The following is a 20169-nucleotide window of genomic DNA, read 5'->3' on the forward strand; positions in this document are numbered from 1 at the left end:
ATGGAGCCTGAGTGGGAGAAGGGGACAGTCCACTGGCCAGGGTCAGGCCTGGAGCACTCCACCTCTGCATTCCAGTGTGGAAATCAAAAGAGTACGGGAATTCTCAGTTTCAATTTGGCTTTCCAGGTCAATATGGGGGTATGCTTCTCAATGTAAAGAGCTAGAACATACTTTATTTAACTGTGTGTTAACTTAAAATATCCAGTCTTATGTCATGTGAGCTTTCATTTGAACTCCACGAATGTTGGGGGTGGTGGACCTGAGTATTCATTTTTTTTCTTTTCCTCTCCCTTCTTCTTCTTCAGTTGAGATATAATTGATACATAACCTTAATTTCAAGTGTACAACATAGCGATTTCATATGAGTATCTTTCGCGAGTTGATCACCATAGTTAACATCCGTCACCATACATAGTTACAAAATATTCTTTTTTCTTGTGATGAGCACTTTCAAGATCCACTCTCTTAGCACTTGCAAATATGCAATACAGTGTTATTAACCACAGTGGCTAAGCTGTGCATGACCTCCCCAGGACTTATTTATTTTATAACCGGATGTTTTCTTTCTTCTTAATGATTTGTAAAAGCTCAACATTTTTTAGGGCCACAACTTCTACTTTGTGATTTGCCTCTAAGTTCAATTTAACAATGTTTTGTAATATTCAGAAATTACACTTTTTTTAGTGGTCATAATCCAATTACTTATTTTCTCCATGAAGTCTTCCAAGTAATTAAATTTCTGTCATTCTCACTGTATAAGGGCTTTGATGTTCTTTCTGATAGACTTTAATTTCCAATAAAAGAGCCTCTTTCAGACACATGCTCTGGGCAGCTCTGCCCAGTGTGCCTTTTCTTAGATCTAGATTTCTTAAGTGACATCTGAGTTTCTTGGTTTTGGAGTTTCATTTTGTTTTAGTTTTTGAAGACTTCAAGTCAGGCTTTGCTTCCCCCCCCCCCCCCCCCATAGCATGAATCCCTCAGGGGACCTCACTGGAATTTCCCTAAGTTGAATATTCTTTTAGTTTTATTTGTGCAGGTTTAAGAGTTGGTGAACTATAGCCCGAGGGCCAAATCTGGCCCCCTGCCTGTTTCGGTAAATAAAGTTTTATTGAAACACAGCCATGGACACCACTTATACATCATTTAGGGCTGCTTTCACACTGGAATGGGATTTGAGCAGTCATGACATATTGTACAGCCCAAATGGCCTCAAGTATTCACTACCTGGCCCTTTACAGAAACAGTTGGCCCCCCTGTGCTAGGCTGACATGCAGCTTGTTTCTTGCTCCTGGTTTTCCGTTCTTTCTTCATGAAAAATAGGCATTCCTTCCTTACTGTCTTTTTGCTCCTGTTAAGTTCTGAACAGTCCTGACTAGTCTTTTATTTATGAATAGAATATCTTTGGACTCAACCAAGCACATTTTTGTTGTTTTTCTCTATTTTATATATCCTCAGAACTAAAATCTAAAATCTATTTTTCCCTTCCATTAAAAAAAAATAAATAAACTTAATTACTTCCCCCCCAATTAAAAAAAAAACCAAAAACAAACAAACAAGGGGGAGGGTATAGCTCAGTGGTAGAGTGCGTGCTTAGCATGCATGAGGTCCTGGGTTCAATCCTGAATACCTTTGTTTAAAAAAAAAAATAGGCACACCTAATTACCTCCTCCCTCGCTAAAAAATTATTTTTCCCAAATTAAAATTTCAGCAAACTTTCAAAACATTTAAATGATGATCCTCCATTTCTCTCGTCCTGTTGCTGCAGATGAGTAATCTCAGGGGCACACTCATTTATTTATTTACTCTCTCCTTCAAAGGGTCACTGGCTTGTGGGTTACTCCAAGTGCCACTAGATGGCGCATAAATCAAGACTCTCCACCACCGCCACCCATTCTTGTTTCAGTTGGAATTTGAGGATCACAAGGCTGAGATCCTCTCCAAACCACGTGTCTCTCCAAACCTATTAACTCCTGATAAGCCGGGAAAGATTGCATTAGGACTACTTTCCTTAAAATAAAGTCCCATGTTCTAAATGAGTGCAAAATACTCAGAAATATTCCAATATAGATATATAGTTTTCCTGAGCTAGCAGGTTAATTGATTACAAAATGATAAAACTACCACCAATCCAGGATTTTACTGATGTCTCATTGTTTGAATTAAAACGATCAATAATTTCAGAGTTATTTTCCATTTGATTAACACAGGTGTATCCATTAGCACTGTGCCTGGGCCTATAATACTATTAGGGGCCCCCCGAAATTGTGTTAATTTCAAGATCAGAAGAAATAAGTGAAACTTTAGGGTGAAAATTATATTTATCTTTATACCAACACAGTCCTAAAATGTAAAAATTTTAAATTTTTATAAAATTTAAATAAATGACAAAATTAATTATATTTAATTGGTTATAATTAATATTAACAAATTAAATAAATTTATCTAAATAAAAACTAAAACAATAAAATATAAATAAAAATTGAAAACAATTTTTAGGGAGGAAAGCAAGAGTGCCTAGAGCTCATGGAAGTCCTGATGTAGCCCTGGGTATTAAGTTTCCTAAAAGTGTTATTTTGTTCATTTCAGATGTTACAGACTGTAAAGGACTCTATAAATTCCTGGCCCACATCCCCTTGGCCCTTATTTCCTTTCTTACCAACCAGACTTTGAATTCCCTGTACACGTGGTAAGTTTGGAAATACTGGGAGATTAACGTCTTCTGGTTGAAACTTGAGCAAGATGATTGAGGGGGTTGGTGGATAAACACCCCAGTTCTCTCGCTTCCCTCTGGATCTCCCAGGTGGGATTAAATTCTAGTTGTCCATAGTGGTGCCAACTCAAGAATGTCCCTCGCCACCTAGCTCTACAAGGATTGAGTCATTGGCCACCCCAGCCACTGACCTTCAGCTCTCTCTGAAAGGAATTCAGGGTGGAGATCAGGAATGAAGCACTCTGTGCTCTAGGAAAACTGGCAGAACAGCCCTTCAAATAGTTAGATATTTTCAGGAGAAATTTTTATGAACCCAATTTCTTGCATCTTCCTCTACTTAGCACTAAAATTATTAACTAAGGTATCTGTGCCTTTGGCTAGCAGTAACCTTCTACTGAGAAGTGTGCTTGATTGCACCGACTCCTCCAAAATCACAGATATGCTGACTTCCCCTCCCCCCAACCCCTGCCCCCATCTTTTCCGAGCAGTTGCTCCTAGCTCTCTGAGAGTCTGTCTCCTGAGCTATAGTCCTTAGCAAGGTCCCAAATAAAACTGAAACTCACAGATCTCACGTTGTGTGTTTTTATTTCAGTCAACAGTGGTGATTTCCTTGATAATGCACTTTTTATTATCTGTTTCCCTTCTCCACTCCCCCCCTCCCCACGTCTTTGTGGATGACGTTTCAGATAAACTATTTGCTTTTGAATTCTTGCCTCAGGATCTGTTTCTAGGGGAATTCAAACTAAAGCACTGAACTTCTTACCATCTCTCCGTGCCCCAAATATTGTATCTACTCCTCATAGGTTCCTGTGACTTTCTTTACTTTTTTAAAAAAATTGAAATATATCTGAAATATAACACTGTGTAAGTTTAAAATGTACAACATGCTGATTTGCTACGTCAGTATATTGTATCATGATTACCATTGTAGCCATAGTTAGCATCTCTATCACATCCCATAATTATCACTTATTTATTTTTTAGATTTTGGTTTTCATTTGTTTGAATTCCAACCAAAGGCTAAATACAATTGGAAACTGGTAAGCACTAAGTTTTTCTCCAAAGCAGTAGGATCATTCAGATTTACTCCAATAAAAGTATGCAACATTTTAGCAAAGCTTTTCTTCATTTAAAAGAAAAAACCCAAAACAAAAAAACTATACAGTAGTCTTTCCTTATGTTCATTGCACAAAGTGAGTTCTGCTTTTATAAATTTGACACTCTACTTTTCTTTTTTTTTTTTTTTTTTATGATTTAAGGACCCAACATTGATACTACTTCAATTCTACTTCAATTATTTTTTATGGTGGGAATAATTAAGACCTAGTCTCTTATCAGGTTCGATGTTTATGATACAGTATTGTTACCTGTAGTCACTAAACAGTGCATTAGCTCTCTAGGACTTATTTATCTACTAGTTGCAAATTTGTACCCTTAAATGACATCTCTCCTATTCCCTGACTCAGTCCCCAGCCCCTGATAACCACCATTTCACTCTTTAAAATTTTTTTGAAAATTATTTATTTTAAATGGAGGTACTGGGGATTGAACCCAGGACCTCATGCATGCTAAGCACACACTTTACCTCTGAGTTATACCCTCCCAGTCCTCTTTATTTATTTATTTATTTAATAACAAGTTTGGCTTTTAGATTCCACAAATAAAGTGAAATCATACAAGACTTTTCTTTCTCTGTCTGACTTACTTCACTTAGCATAATGTCAACCCATGTTGTCAAAAATGACAATATTTCTTTCTTTCTCACTGCTGAATAATATTCCATTGTGTGTATGTATCACATCTCTTTCATACATTCATCTGTCAGTGGGCACTCAGGCTGTTGCTATTTCTGTAGATTTTCTTGTCTAATTGAAGAGATGCTAGCTGAGTGATATTAGGAGAACAGTGACCTAACTTCTGAGTCCTCTTTCCTTTTTCTGTAAAACAGGGATAAATCTATCTCTCTGGTACCTGATGCTTAGCAGAGCCTTATTACATTGTTCTATTCCATCTCCTCTGTCCCAGCCTCTCAGGCTCCTGAGAAGCAGCTGGAAAATGCCACCTGGCCAGTGACGGATTTCATGCTGGTGGGTTTCTCCAACCTCCCGGACCTGAGGACCACCCTCTTTGCACTGTTCTTCTTCACCTACCTGGTCACCCTCAGTGGCAATGTCACCATCATCACCATCATCCACGTGGATGGGACCCTTCACACCCCCATGTACCGCTTCCTGGCCCTGCTGTCCCTTTCTGAGACCTGCTACACGCTGGTCACCATCCCCAATATGCTGGCTCACCTGCTCATGGAGAGCCAGACTATCCCCGTCCCCGGGTGTCGGGCTCAGATGTTCTTCTTCCTGGGCCTGGGGTGCAGCCACTGCTTCCTCCTTACCCTGATGGGTTACGACCGCTATGTAGCCATCTGCCATCCTTTGCGTTACTCGATGATCATAAGATCCACAGTTTGCCTCTGCTTGGGAGCCCTGGTTTTCTTCTTCGGGTTCTCCGTGGCCTTGATCGAGACCAGCCTGATCTTCTCCGCGCCCTTCTGTCGCGGCGACCGTGTGGAGCACTTCTTCTGCGACATCGCCCCGGTCCTGAAGCTCAGTTGCGCCGAAAGTGCCAGCAAAGTGCTGGCCATCTTCTTTCTGAGTATCCTCGTGGTGCTGGTCTCCTTCCTCCTCATCCTCCTCTCCTACGCCTTCATCGTCGCCGCGATCGTGAGGATCCCCTCGGCCGCCGGCAGGCACAAGGCTTTCTCCACCTGCACGGCCCACCTCACCGTGGTCGTTGTGCATTTTGGCTGCGCCTCCATCATCTACCTGCGGCCCGAGTCTGGCGGAAACCCCAGCCAGGACCGCCTGGTGGCTGTGTTCTACACGGTGGTGACACCGCTGCTGAACCCGGTGGTGTACACTCTGCGTAATAAGGAGGTGAGGGTGGCTCTCAGGAGGACCCTGGTGCGAAGCCGCGGAGGATTTAAATAAATAGTTGCTTTACGTTCCCACTCTAGCTTTTTCATGAACTTGTGCGCTGTCTGACACTCAGTTCCCCTTAAAAACTAAAAATAGACTTACCCTATGATCCAGCAATCCTACTCCTGGGCATATATTCGGAAGGAACTCTAATTCAAAAAGCTACATGCACCCTAATGTTCACAGCAGCATTATTCACAATAGCCAAGACATGGAAGCAACCTAAATGCCCCTCAACAGATGACTGGATAAAGAGGTTGTATATATATAATGGAACATTACTTAGCCATAAAAAATGAATGAAACAATGCCATTTGCTGCAACATGGATGGACCTGGAGATCGTCATTCTAAATGAAGTAAGCCAGAAAGACAAAGAAAAATACCATATGATATCACTTATATGTGGAATCTTAAAAAAAAAAAAGACACAAATGAACTTATTTACAAAACAGAAATAGACTTACAGACATAGAAAACAAACTTATAGTTACCAGAGGGGACAGGGGGTGGGGAGGGATAAATTAGGAGTTTGGAATTTGCAGATATTAACTACTATATGTAAAATAGATAAATAACAAGGTCCTACTGTATAGCACAGAGAACTATTTTCAACACCTTGTAATAGCCTATAATGAAAAAACACGAAAAGGAATATATATATATATATATATGTACAACTGAATCACTATGCTATACACCAGAAATTAACACAACAGTGTAAATTGACTATACTTCAATTAAAAAAAAAAGACAAATATTGTATGATTCTGCTTATATGAGGTGACTAGAGTGGTCAAATTCACAGGGAGAGAAAGTAGAATAGTGGTTGCCAGGGGCTGGGAAGTTGTTTCTTGGCTATGAAGTTTCAGTTTTGCAAGATGAAACAGTTCTGGAGATGGATGGTGGTGATGGTTGCACAACAATGTGAATGTACTTAACACTTTACGGAACTGCACACTTAAGCACGGTTAAGGTGGCCAACTTTATGTAATGTGTAGTCTACCACAATTAGAGTTTAAAAAGTTAGGCTATGAGAGGCAGTCAATATTTGGAAGAGAAAGATTAATCTGTCCGGTAAATATCTTGGCGCTGAAAGATCTGACGGCATCTTCCTAGATAAGCGGAACCAGAAGGACTGGTACCACTATACTAAATGCCACACAGCCGCCACACTCTCCTCCAACAGATAGCATCCTCTCCAAGGACACAGCCTAATGAGTCATCCATTCACAGCATTCTGTTTGAAATACAACGTCTGTCCTTCAAGCCCTGGAATGCCTTCTCATGGCCTGGCGACCTACAAATTAGAAAAAAAACCAAACAAACAAACCCCAAAAAACCTTTCTAATCTACATGCAAAACAAATGTTAAAGCCATAGTAAACAAAAGACTTCAGTAGGGGTGTGGGAAACACACAAAAGTCACTGAACTTAGCAATGAAAACATTTAGTTAGGCAGGAATTGGGAAGACTCCTGCCTCACTGTAAGTTCTTTGTCCATTGTCCTCCAAGGCTCTTGGCTCTGCCCTCTGGGAGGCTTCTCACTGGCTTCTGTTCCCCATTGCTATTTCTGAAGTGTTCTCATTTCATTTTGTGCTGGTATGATTTTGAGGACCTCATGGTACAACCTTGGGGCATTGTTTTATATGCCAGATAGTCATGGTCTTTTGCAGGCCAAGCTCATCCTCTGTGTCCCAGGGGTCATTAATCAGAGGAAAGGACTTTGATGATCTCTTCCCTTTTTGACATTTTCAGATCTATGCTTTCTCTAAAACACATAAATATGAGGGTTGATGAGGATATGAAGGTCTGGTAAGTTTGCTGTTTCCCAAAATGTGAAGATCTTAATGGTAATGTTTTCTGCATGTGGCATGAAAGAAACCTTTGAATTACACAGGCAGAACTTTATTCCCTTTCCCAATCATCTTTCGAGGCTGCTGATTCCTTCAAGGAAAAATTTCACTTTGGTGCTACTGTATCTTTAAAAAAATTATTTATTTACCTAGCAGTGAGTGTGTAATACTTGTCTATATACACACATGTATGAAATTACATAATTTTATTTTTAAAGCATCATACAGTAGATTTAAAAAACTGAAGTATAGTTGATTTACAATATATTGTGTTAGTTTCAGGTATACAACAAAGTGATTCAGTTTTTACATATATATACATTTTCTGATTCTTTTCCATTAAAGGTTATTACAAGATATTGAATATAGTTCCCTGTGCTATAGAGTAAATCCTTGTTGTTCATCTATTTTATATACAGTAGTGTGTATCTATTAATCCCATGCTGCCAATTTATCCCTCACCTCTTCCCCTTTGGTAGCCATACATTTGTTTTCTATGTCTGTGAGTCTGTGTCTGTTTTGTAAATAAGTTCATTTGTAACTATTATTAGTTACAAAAATAATTTATAAAAAATTATTATTATTTTTTAGATTCCACATAAAAGTGATATCATATAATATTTGTCCCTCTCTGTTTGTCTTTCTTCACTCAATAGGATAATCTCTAGGTTCATCTATGTTGCTGCAAATGGCAATATTTCATTCTTTTTCATATTCAACTACATTTTCTTTATCCAGTCATCTATTGATGGACACTTATGTTGTTTCCATGGCTTGGCTATTGTAAATAGTGTAAAGTAGATTTTTTTGTCTATAGTTCAATGAATTTTAATACATGCCACCATAATCATAGTCTGAGAACAGAACAGCTCCATCCCCCTAAAAAACTCCCTGTGCTACCTGCCCCCTTTATAGTCACACTTTCCCTATCACCTGGCAACCATTGATCTGTCCTCCCTCACCATGGTTTTGTCACTGGGAGGCTATCATATCAATGGAATCATATACTATGTTACCTTTTGAAATTGGCTTTCACTCAGCATAATTTTTTTTGAGCTTGTGGATAGAGAATACTTTCCTCCCAAGTTTTATTGAGATATAACTGATGCATGACATTGTATAAGTTTAAAGTATACAACATAATGACTTATTATTTGTATTTATTGTGAAATGATCACAATACATTCAGTTGGCATTCACCACTTCATTTAGTTATAAATTGTTTTTCTTGTGAGAACTTTTAAGATCTACTCTCTTAGCAGCTTTCAAATACACAATGCAGTATTGTTAACTGTAGTCACCATGTTGTACAGTATTACATTCCCAGGACTTATTCATGACTAGAAGTTTGTACTTTTTGACTACTTTCACCCATTTCCCTCACCCCCTGCCTCTGGCAACCACTAATTGTTCTCTCAGTATAATTATTTTGAGTTTCATCCAAGTTATTGTGTTGCCATATTGTGTCCTTTTATTGCTGAGCAGGGTTCTATGGTATGAACAGTTTAACTGTTTACCTATTGAGGGACATTTTGGTTTCTCCAGTTTTTGGCTATTACCTATAAAGCCCCAGTGAACAATCACGTGCAGGTTTCGAGTAACTTCCATTATTCAAAGCCCTCTCTGGTTTTTCAACTCACTTAGGATAAAATCCAACTAAGTGTGGGGGGATCTGGGTGGGCCCAACACTACATCCTGTGATAGGCGTGGGGGAGCCAGGTGGTTGAAGCATAGTACCCATTGTTAAGGTGCTCCCAGTCTGGAGGCCCAGGCAGCACTGCTTGGGTTCATATTCTGCCTCTACCTCTTACAAAGCTGTGCAACCTTGGGCAAGTTCCTTAACCTCTCTGTGTTTCAGTTTCTTCATCCATAAAATGGAAATATTGATAACACATTTCCTTTACAGGGCTCTTGTGAGGATTAAATGAGTTAACATCTCAAAAGGGCATAGAACAGCCCCTTGCACATAGTAAGTGCTTGACATCAGGTAATAGTCACTATCTCACTATTGGCTCTGGGTGTTTATATGGGCCTAAAAGTCCCTTCTAGGAAGTTTGCATTTTACCCTGTTAATTATTGGTGGGGAGAGTGGGGTTGAGATGGTAGGTGGTAGTGGGGAGAGGGACAAGTTTGGAAATTGTTGGAAAAATCCAGAGCAGCTCTCACAGAGTGGCAGGTATGAGTGGGTTCAAGAGGAAATAGGAGGAGGGCTCACGGAGACAGCAAGTAGATAACTCATTGGAGGAATTTTGCTAAAAAGAGTAGCAAATGGACAGTAACAGGCAGAGAATGTGGGGTCAACGAAGGTTTTTTTGTTTTTAATTTTTTTTTTTTTAAAGCGGGTGAAATGAAAACCTAGGAATGATTCAACAGGAAATAAAATTAGCGATGGGGTGGTATCCTCGGAGGGAAATTCCAGAAGTTGACAAGGGATGGTAGCCAGTGTAGAAGTGGCAGGATTTGTCTTGGAGGGAAGCAGGGCGCTTGGTACCAGATTACTCCCCCTTTACTGATGGGGAGATCATTTTCCAGGTGTCAGAGAGCTGTAATGTGGTGGAACACAGGCTGAAACCATGACCACTCAGAGCGTTCATTCCCCAGCACTGGGAGGAGGGAAAATTCCAAGGGTGCTGGAAGCCCGCAAGGCCTAAGGGGGTGGGGGCAACAGCCGAGGCGGGCCTACGAGAGAGAGGGCGGGGCCTCTATCTTTGCAGAGGTGAAGGGGCTGGTGTGCAAGGCGGCCGGGCTTGGACGGCCCGGAATCTGCAGACCTGCAACGTGGGACCAACGAAGAGCCGCGGAAGGCGGATCCGCGAGGGTCCCGGCTACTGGAAGAGCCGAGGGGCGTGGCCTCCTGTAAAGAAGCGCGTGAAGTCTGCAGCGCTAGCCAATGAGAAGAGAGGGAAGGCGGGGCCTGTGCAAGAGGCGGCCAGTAGAGACAGTGCTCTTATAGGAGGTGCTGGTGTCCTGGAGCTTGGCTACGGCTCGGCGCACGCGCGTCGGGCCCGGACTGCGGGGCGCCGGTGATCCAAATGGGCAAAAGGCAAGGCCACAGGTTCGAGGCCCCGCCCCTTCAGGCCGTGCGGCTAGTCACGTGACACGAAGAGCGCCGAATTCCTCCGGAGTCAGCACCATTTCCTGTAGGTGAATGTTGAAGTACCCCGGGGGTCGGAGAAGCATCCTAATGCGACTTGACATCGACTCGCGGCCCGGGGTCGGGGGTCAGGCTTGGGCTCGGGCGGTCGCGACGGGGCGGTTCCTGGCTTGAAGGAGAGGGTCGCGCGTGCTAACTTGGGGGCGTGGCCTCGGTTCTTCTGGTGACGTAGGCGTGGGGTGGGCTCTCTCCGAGCGCTGAGATTCCGATCTTTGATGTAAAAGAGAGGCGGAACTTCCCGCCGATCCATTGAGAAGCAGGTAAGCGGGAAAATAACTATTCTGAGGCATTGTCGCCGCCTTGACCTTTGGTAGCCCAGTTTAGTTGGTCGTGGTGACGTAAAGGGGGGCGTCCTGGCGTTGCAAGAAGCTTGGCCTGGTCCCCGAGAGGCGTGGCCTGACCCGGAGCCTAAACGTGTAAGGGGCGTGGCCCAGGATCCAGGCTGAGAGAGGAGGGCGTGCCCTTCTCTGGATAAAATTGTCGCGCCCAGGTCTTGGCACTACCCTTTCTCCCTTAGGTGCAATTTCATGGAGACTTCCACGTCCGCCTCCCCTGCAGGGGGCTTCTTCCCCTCTTTCCTGCTCCTGGCCTTCGGGACGCTAGTGGCCGCTCTGCTGGGCGCCGCGCACCACCTGGGGCTCTTCTATCAGCTGATGCACAAGGTGCGGGGGAATACAGGGCCGGGGGCAGCCAAAGGAGTGGATGTCCAGCGCTCTTTCCAGCCAACCCATTTTTGCAGGCAGGGAAAGTGAGGCCGAACTAATCCACGGTCCTGTCGCCATTGTGCTTACAGGGCCCTGGACTTTGCCTCTAGGAAGAGATAGCAGGGAAGTTACAGCTGCTCGGGCACTCGACATCCCGCCCACCCCCTTCCTAAGGGGCCCCGAGCCCTTTTCACAGAGCAGTGCTCACTAACACGGTGAGGTCAGAGTGCTGAAGGCAGGCACCAGAGAATGTGGCCATGACAGTTTTGTGACAGTTGCTGTCTGCTGAGCTGAACGCTTTAGGGATTTTCCCCCATGTACCCAACACGTCCCTGAATAGATGCTCTTGTTTCTGTCTTCCCTTTCCACAAGAGGAAACAGAGGCTTAGAGAGGTCGTGTGATAGCTTGCTTTCGGTGACCCGTTTGGGGAAGAGCTGACCCCACAAACCTATCTCTGAACTACTTACCCAGACTCCCTCTTTAGTCTTTCCTTGCCTAGCCTGGAGCAACCTTTACCCCTTCCCCTCTTCCTCTCCTAACCAGAAGTAAGGCTGCCACTAGCCTTGAGGACTTGTGGAGATTTAAGGCAAAGGCCTCGGGTGTGCAGGGCTATGCAGAAGCTGGGGCTGGGAGGCCCAGCACTGTCGGTAATAGCAGGCTGCTTCCGTGCCAGGCACATGGCAGCTGGCAGTTTGGTAGCTGGGCCTGGCGCAGTGAGTGGGAAGGAGTCTGGTAGACTGGAGTCAGCAGTCATGTTACAAGACCCATATACTGGAGGGCATGCCGTCTGGAGTCCCAGCAGATGGCCCCTGGCCAAACTCCCCTGGGTTCTGTGGATCCATCTTCCCTCACGTCTCTCCCTGATTGCTCCACCATCCCTGAGGCAGGCAGTGTGACAGGGTGCAGTGCTTTAAGAGCATTGCTTCTATGGGACTTTGAATCTTGCTCAGGCGAGTCTTGGTCTCTGGAGCTGTAAAAGGATATGATAAGAAGATCTGGTAAGATAATGTGTCCTGCTCTGGGCATGGTGTATAGTATTATATGTGCCTAATCAACGCCAAGCTTCCCCTGACCTTCGCCCCTGTGCCTGCCTGCCTTCCTGGAGGAGAGGCACCGTCCCTCTCCCCGCCTGCCCTGGTCCCCTTGCCGTGGTACTTGACGGTGTTGCTCCTCCCCCTCTTTGGGCCCAGGTGGACAAAGCAAGCATCCGGCATGGCGGGGAGAACGTGGCAGCCGTGCTCAGGGCCCACAGTGTGCGGTTCGTTTTCACGCTGGTTGGCGGGCACATTTCCCCACTGCTGGTGGCCTGTGAGAAGCTGGGCATCCGCGTGGTGGACACCCGCCATGAAGGCACAGCTGTCTTTGCTGCGGATGCCGTGGCCCGCCTGACTGGTGAGTGTGGAGTGGAGAGGGCTAGGGGCTGGTCAGACTGGGATGTCTCTGAGGGGCAGGAGTTTTTTGTGGTGGCCAGGAGGGTGGGCACAGCTGTGACAGGGTTTGTGTTCTAGGGACAGTGGGCGTGGCAGCAGTGACGGCAGGTCCCGGCCTCACCAACACAGTGACGGCAGTGAAGAATGCCCAGATGGCCCAGTCCCCAGTGCTGCTTCTGGGTGGGGCTGCCAGCACCCTGCTGCAGGTGCCCTATCCTTGTGGGGGGTGGTGGTGGCGGCAGGGGCCCCAGGGAGCCTGGAATTTCTTATGTGTTGACTCCCTGGACTCCTGTCTCCATCAGAACCGGGGTGCGCTCCAGGCTATCGATCAGATGTCCCTGTTCCGGCCACTTTGCAAGTTTTGTGCTTCTGTGCGGAGGGTGCGGGATATCATCCCAACCCTGAGGGCTGCGATGGCTGCTGCTCAGTCAGGCACCCCAGGTAGGTGGCAGGGCAGGGGCTGGGCAGTGGTCAGGCCTCGGGCCTGGGAGCCAGGAGGCACAGCAGGCTCAGTGTTCTCCGTGTCCATGCAGGCCCGGTGTTTGTGGAACTGCCTATTGACGTGCTGTACCCTTACTTCATGGTTCAGAAGGAGATGGTGCCAGCCAAGCCACCCAAGGGCCTCATAGGTCGAGGGGTCTCCTGGTAAGTAGCTCCATACCTCCCCTGCCCTCCCCATCGCCTGGCTTCTCCTGAAACCTCCTGCCAGCACCCATTCCTCCTTTGACTTATTCATTGATCTGCACATCAATTAAGAAGAGCCAGCCACAGGAAGAGCATTCCAGATAGAGGGAATAGCATATGCAAAGGTCCTGAGGCAGGAATGAACTTGGTGGGTAGGGAAAGCACACTGGCCCATGTGGCAGCAGCAGGTGAGCAAAGGGGAGAGGGGCAAGGGCTGAGCTCAGAGCAGCCAGCAGGGGGCCACTGGGTGGACCTGGGGCTTGGTTTTTAATTTGCGATCCATTGAGGAGCATTACAGGGCCTTAAGCATTGGCATTGGATACTGTGCTTAAGGTTTTTATTATATTCTGTCCGGCTATTGCTGGAGAGTGGACTTCGGGGTTGGTGGGAGCTGGGAAGCCAGGGAGGAGATGTGGCAGTCACTGGGCTGAGAAGGGATGGTAGCCTGGGATCTGGGCAGAAGCTGTGAGTGGTGAGCGGCCAGGATCTCAGAGACAGCAGAGCAGTTGGGATGGCCTGGGACAAGCTCCAAGGTTTTCCTGGAAGAGCTTCAGATTTCAAGTGGGGGCTTCGTAATATAGAAAAGGGTTCCAGGTAGTGGCATGGCCTGAGCAGAGGTATGTGAAAGGGATCTGTTTTTGGTCACCACTGAGGTGAACCTGGCTGAAACAGGGCACATGAAGGAGAATCAGTTCTCCTCCTGCTTCCCCTCTGTCCCTCCCCTTTGCCTGTTGTCACCCCTCTGCCTTCCACTTGCAAATATTTAATGAGTGCCGCTAAGTGCTAGGTACCAGGATAGGTGTGAACAGGACAGACAGGTCCCTGCACCCTGGGGCATGTGAGAATTGCTTTGAGGGCCAGCTCTAGAAATAACCAGTTTACTCACGTGTCTTTTATGGCAACCCTTTGAGTTAATAAGGCTCAGAGGTATTATGCCTATTTCATAGATTGGGTAACTGAGATCCAGGTGCTGAATGACTTGCATGAAGTTGTCCAGCTTGTTAATGGCAGACTAGGATTCAGCCTGGAGGAGGCTTCAAGGCTTTATCCACAGAGCTGTGTTCCAGTGAGGGACATGAAAGTCCAGAGAGATGGGTTCAAATCACAGGACTGCCACTAACTAGCTGTGTTAACCTTGAAGTGATGATTCAACTTCTTTTCTTTTCCCCCCTCTTCCAATTTTATTGAGCTGAAATGGACATGCTGTGTGAGTGTGAGGGGTACAGCACAATGATCTGACTTCCAGGTATTGTGATTAAACCCTTCTCAACCTGAGCTTCCTTATCTGTAAAATGCATAAACGTTGCCTGCTTTTCTCTCTAGACTAAGATTCTGCGAAGAATGAAATGAGATCATTTTGATAGTAGAATGTAGATGGTGAAGTAGAAAAGAACTAATGATCATTATCTTAAATAAGAACAGGGCTGTGTCCAGAGTCACATCAAGAGTAAGGCAAGGTGTCTCCCAGCCCTCCGCCAACATGATTAGGGAACCAGAAATAGAGAGGGGGGATTCAGGAGTCCTGAACACATAGGAAGTGGTCACCGACCATATCAGGTAGGCTGAATTTTGAAGCAGTTTTGTTCTGTGGCTGTGACAGCCTTTTTGCTCCTTGGCCTTCCTGACTCCACCCCTCAACCTCCTCCGCTTCTCCTCCTCCTCTCTTTGGGCCGTCCCATCTCTGCTCCCTGCCCTGCTGCCTCATGCCTCGCCATTACTTTCCATGTGAGGGTTCCCTATGCCTCCAGCCTTGGCCTCTTCTCATTTTCTGCAGTCTTTACTCCTCCTCAGAAGAGAAACAGAGGCTTCAGGCTCTGACTAGTTCCAGCCAGCGCCCACACTTGCGTGTTTTTGGCTGCATTGGGTTTCCTTGAGGGCATGGGTGAGCCAGATTTAATCTGTGTGTCTCCAGGGCCCTGCACAGGGCCTCAAGGAAAGTCAGGACCCTGTGACCGAGTGAGAAAGGAGATGTCAGAGGCTGGAGAAAGGCAAGAGGATGGACGATGTTACCAATTCCCATTAATTGAGTATTTTGCAAGGTGCTTTGTGTCCTGAGTGGATAGATCACTGAACTGTGGGGGAGATGTTCTCATTTACATTTTACGGAGGAGGAAGCTCAGAAAGGTTAAGTCATTTGTGCAAAGTCACACAGGAAGCAGCAGAGCCAGGGCTCAAGCTCACCTCTGTCTGACCCCTCGCCCCTGGCCCGGATCCTGGTGCTCCATGCCGGTGTCACTTGTTTCTGAGGGACTGTCCCCGGTTGGGGTTGTCACCAGAAGCTTCTGAGGGGAAACAGGCCACTGGACACTCAGCCGGGGTCTGGCTGTCCCTGGGCCGTTGCTCATCCACCTCTGCTCCTGTCCTACTGCCCTCCGGATCCCTTTCCTGGCCCTTCTCCTTCAGCTTCTGGAACCCTGCTAATTACTCTTGGTAACTGCATCTTCTCTCCCCTTTGTAGGTACTTAGAGAATCACCTGGCCAACCTCTTTGCAGGAGCCTGGGAGCCTCAGCCTGAGGGGCCCCTGCCACTGGACATCCCCCAGGCTTCCCCCCAGCAGGTGAATTGCCTCTCTTCCCTGGCCAGGGACCCCACCTGCAGAATGACTTCTCCCTGAGTCACTACTGGGGCTGTGATCTTGGGGCTGATGGTGACTCCGGGTCAGCTATTTGAACCCCACGTTTTGCCCCAGGTTCAGCACTGTGTAGAGATCTTGAGCCGGGCCAAAAGGCCCCTTATGCTGCTCGGGAGCCAGGCTGTGCTGCCCCCGACACCTGCAGACAAACTTCGGTGAGAAGCCCCTGCCTTGCCCTTACTGTCAGATCTGTGGTCCCCTGCTGCCCTGGGATGGGGGGCAGGCCCTTTGCCACACTCACCTCTGTTCTGGTTTGACCCCTAGGGCTGCTGTGGAGACCCTGGGCGTTCCCTGCTTCCTGGGGGGGATGGCTCGGGGGCTGCTGGGCCGCAACCACCCCCTCCACATCCGGCAGAACCGCAGCGCCGCCCTGAAGAAGGCAGATGTCGTTGTCCTAGCAGGTGGGCCTCATCCTACCCACCCCGTCCCTTCCCTCCCTCTAGGCATATCCCTGTGTAATCCTGCCCCTCCTAGGGGGGTCCCGGCTGGCACCCCACCCTCATAATTGTCCACCCTCTTATCTCTCACCCCACCCCCTCCCGGACCTGAAATCCAGGTAAACTCTCAGGCTACACTTCTGTGCTGTCACCCAGCTTTGCACAAAGGAGGATGCACAGGTCGTGGGTGCCTGCAGCCCTTTAGGGACCGCATTTGTCCATGTTACACAGCAGTGACACAGCATGTCCACCTACAGTGTATATGTTTTTACATAAAGTGCTCTGAATCCTGCCAGACATGCCATAGTTGTATCAGTTAGCTTAAAACTCAATGGCTTAAAATGCACTTACTGTTCATCAAGAACCTCCTTTGGGAGTTAGGGGGTCGTTTTTCTCATTTTGGTGGTGCTCATTCCTGAGTCTGCAGTCAGGAGGCAGGAAGGCGGCTGGGCTGACCCAGGCTCTGGACACTTGGGGGTCGTCTGGCTGTAGGCTGGGCTAGCGTGGCCTCTGCTGGGTAAGTGAATCCTCTCACTCTTCCCTACCTCCTCCTCTGTATTTCTCATCATCCAGCAGGCTAGCTTGGGCTTGTTCACTTTGGTGGGTGATGAGAAACTTGGAGGGCTGAGGAAGCAAGGTTATTTGAGAGAGAGAGAGAGAGGGAGAGGAAGCTGCAAGGCTCCTTGAAGCCTGGTCTTAGGAACGCATGCCATCACTTCTGAGACATCCTGTTGGCCAAAGCACGTCCTGAGACCCGCCGAGGATCAAGGGGTTGGGAGCTGCAAAGTCTCATTGCTGGTGACACTGGTACACAGAGACCTTTCTGCATTCAGTCTACCACGGTGCATTAAGTAAGGTGGTGGGCACTCCCCAGGATGCTGGCCCTTCATCCACTGAGACCTCACCCCCTGTCCCCTACCCCAGGAATGGTGTGTGACTTCCGCCTGTCCTATGGCCGTGTCTTCAGCCGCAGCAGCAAAATCATCGTTGTCAACCGTAACTGGAAGGAGATGTTGATCAACTCGGACATGTTCTGGAAGCCCCAGGAGGCTGTGCAGGGTGAGTCCCTAACAGCCCCCACACATACGAGCTCTTCCCGGTCCCTCTCCACCTGGCCTGAGCTGCAGCAGGGGGCACACAGTTGGCCAGAGACATGTATTTGGCTCTCAGACTGATGGGTGCTTCTATGTGAACAAGTCGTAGGGTGTGCACCAGAGGGAAGGCCGGGGATGTGCATGTGTGCGCTGCCTCTAGAGCCTGCCCTGAGGGCTCTCTATTGTCCTGTCACGGCCCCTCCTCCCCTGTGCAGTCCCCTCCCATGACCTTTCCATGCCCTGCTTTGCCCAGTGTTCTGAGGATGTTGACTCTACCCTACAGGGTAGGCGACAAGGGAACTTGTGCCAAGCAGAGAAGTGGCACCATTGTGCATTCATGTTTGGCAAGGTCCCCTGTAGCAACTGGTGGGCAGCAAGTTGGAGGGGGCCAGGTGGAGGCAAGGGGGCTCTTAGGTGCAGGACAGAAACGACGAGGGCTGGAGTGGGGATGGACAGGGATGAGAAACTCAACTTTTCTGATCCTCTGTGTGATCATGCCTGAAATGGAAATGGTGAAAAATACTTCACCACTGGCTTGTTTATTTGTTCACTCTGTAAGCACTCTGCCTGCCTGCGCTTAGAGACGTGCTTGGAGGTTGGACGTGTTTTCAGTGGCATGTTTCAGAGACACAATTGACAGGACTACGTCTTCTGGGGTGTGAGGGGAAGGCAGGAAATGAGGCTGGTGTGAGTTTCTAACCTGCTTTGTGCTCCCTAAACCTCGCTTCCTTGGCTTTGCTCTCCCTGTCCCCCCGGTTGCCCTAACCTGATTCTGGTGGGCTCCGGGGTGTGTTTTCACCTGTTCTGCCCTAGGAGCTCCCCTGGCCTGCCTCCTTGCCTCCCGCTCAGATGCCGCTGTTGGCTGCCTGTTGCCTTTGGGCCTCTGCTGCTGGAAGGGCAGGAGGAGGCCACCTCCCTGCAGCTGTGCCCTCTTCCTTCCCCAGGAGACGTGGGCTCCTTCGTGGTCAAGTTGGTGCAGGGCCTTCAGGGCCAGACATGGGCCTCAGACTGGGCAGAGGAGCTTCGGCAGGCTGACCACCAGAAGGAGCAGACCTTTCGGTACAGGCTGGCTGGAGCGGGCTTGGAGGGTTGTGGGTTCCCGGCAGGCCGTGCTGCTGGCTCCGCTGATCTGTGCTGCTCCGTCACAGGGAAAAGGCGTTGATGCCCGTAGCCCAGCACCTTAACCCAGTGCGGGTGCTGCAGCTGGTGGAGGAGACTCTGCCTGACAATTCAGTTCTGGTGGTCGATGGTGGGGACTTCGTGGGCACTGCCGCCCACCTGGTGCAGCCCCGTGGCCCCCTGCGCTGGCTTGATCCTGGTAAGGAAGGGCCTATGCCTGGGGCAGCTTGCACCATCCTCGGCCCCTTCATACCCATCTGCTCTTGGTTCTCCTAGGGGCCTTCGGGACTCTGGGGGTTGGTGCAGGATTTGCACTCGGGGCCAAACTATGTCGGCCGGATGCTGAGGTGAGTCAGAGTGCACTGGGGGCGGGAGGCTTGCTGCTTTCCAGGCTGTGAGCCACCCCAACCATCCTTGGTACTTCCTCAGGTCTGGTGCCTCTTTGGGGATGGAGCCTTTGGCTACAGCCTCATCGAATTTGACACCTTTGTCAGACACAAGGTGACTGGGCTGACCCAAGGGAAGCTCAGAGCCTGGGGTTCTGGGAGATGTCATCAGGGGTGAGGTGGGCTGGGAAGGGAGCTGTTTACCTGGCAGAGGTCCTGTCCCTGTCTTTGTCCTGTGGCTGGCCAAGCCTTGGGACTGAAGGCAGCGGCCTGGCTGCATCCTGTCCCTTCAGATCCCAGTGATCGCCTTGATAGGGAATGATGCTGGCTGGACTCAGATTTCTCGGGAGCAAGTGCCCTCTCTGGGCAGCAATGTGGCCTGTGGCTTGGCTTACACTGGTGAGAGGCCTGGGAAGGATGGGGAGGTGGAAGCTGTTTCAGGCCTGGCTGAGGGTCAGTTCCTCTCCTGGGCAGGCTGTTTGGTGGGTGGGGTTCTGCCACCATCTGACTTGACCTCCCCTTTTAGATTATCACAAGGCAGCCATGGGACTGGGGGCCCAGGGCTTGCTGCTTTCACGAGAGAGTGAGGATCAGGTGATCAAGGTGTTGCGTGATGCCCAGCAGCAGTACCAAGATGGCCACTCGGTCGTCGTCAACATCCTCATCGGGAGGACAGACTTCCGAGATGGCTCCATTGCTGTGTAGGGTCTTGTGGGTCAGTGCCCTTGGCTCCCTTCCCACCGCTGGACTGTGCCTAGCTGGTTTGAAGTCTCATCCTTGCCTGCCCTGGGCCTATCCCATGAGGCCCAGTGACTACAATCCTCCCTGATGACAGGGAGGGACTGGAGGGGATCAGAGCTCAGGGAGGCTCCCTGGCAGCACTGGAGAGCCCTTGGGCCTTTTTCTGTGGGCCCAACCGTGCTCTCTCCCCTTCTCTCTCACACACTGAATAAAACACCTCTGGTCCACGTGAGCCCAAGTACTTATC

At 48.3% G+C, this 20169-nt stretch overlaps 2 protein-coding genes across 2 annotated transcripts; both read left to right on the plus strand.

Moving 5' to 3' along the window:
- On the plus strand, window positions 1-6142 carry LOC105074563 (olfactory receptor 10T2-like). The gene is made up of 2 exons (XM_074349999.1): window positions 1-91; window positions 4736-6142. The coding sequence occupies exons 1-2, from the start codon at window positions 1-3 to the stop codon at window positions 5695-5697; spliced, it is 1053 nt and encodes a 350-aa protein (XP_074206100.1). The 3' UTR covers window positions 5698-6142.
- Window positions 6143-10322: 4180 nt separating this feature from the next.
- On the plus strand, window positions 10323-20167 carry ILVBL (ilvB acetolactate synthase like). Its single transcript, XM_010962128.3, has 16 exons — window positions 10323-10679; window positions 11211-11355; window positions 12589-12790; window positions 12907-13034; window positions 13131-13269; window positions 13362-13473; window positions 15971-16070; window positions 16203-16300; window positions 16410-16546; window positions 17507-17641; window positions 18621-18735; window positions 18825-18994; window positions 19072-19142; window positions 19225-19296; window positions 19475-19580; window positions 19708-20167. Exons 2-16 carry the CDS (start codon window positions 11221-11223, stop codon window positions 19884-19886), a joined length of 1899 nt encoding a protein of 632 aa, XP_010960430.2. The 5' UTR covers window positions 10323-10679; window positions 11211-11220; the 3' UTR covers window positions 19887-20167.
- The last annotated feature ends 2 nt before the right edge of the window (window positions 20168-20169 follow it).

This window comes from Camelus bactrianus, chromosome 22, assembly GCF_048773025.1.
Source record: "Camelus bactrianus isolate YW-2024 breed Bactrian camel chromosome 22, ASM4877302v1, whole genome shotgun sequence".
Lineage (NCBI taxonomy): Eukaryota > Metazoa > Chordata > Mammalia > Artiodactyla > Camelidae > Camelus > Camelus bactrianus.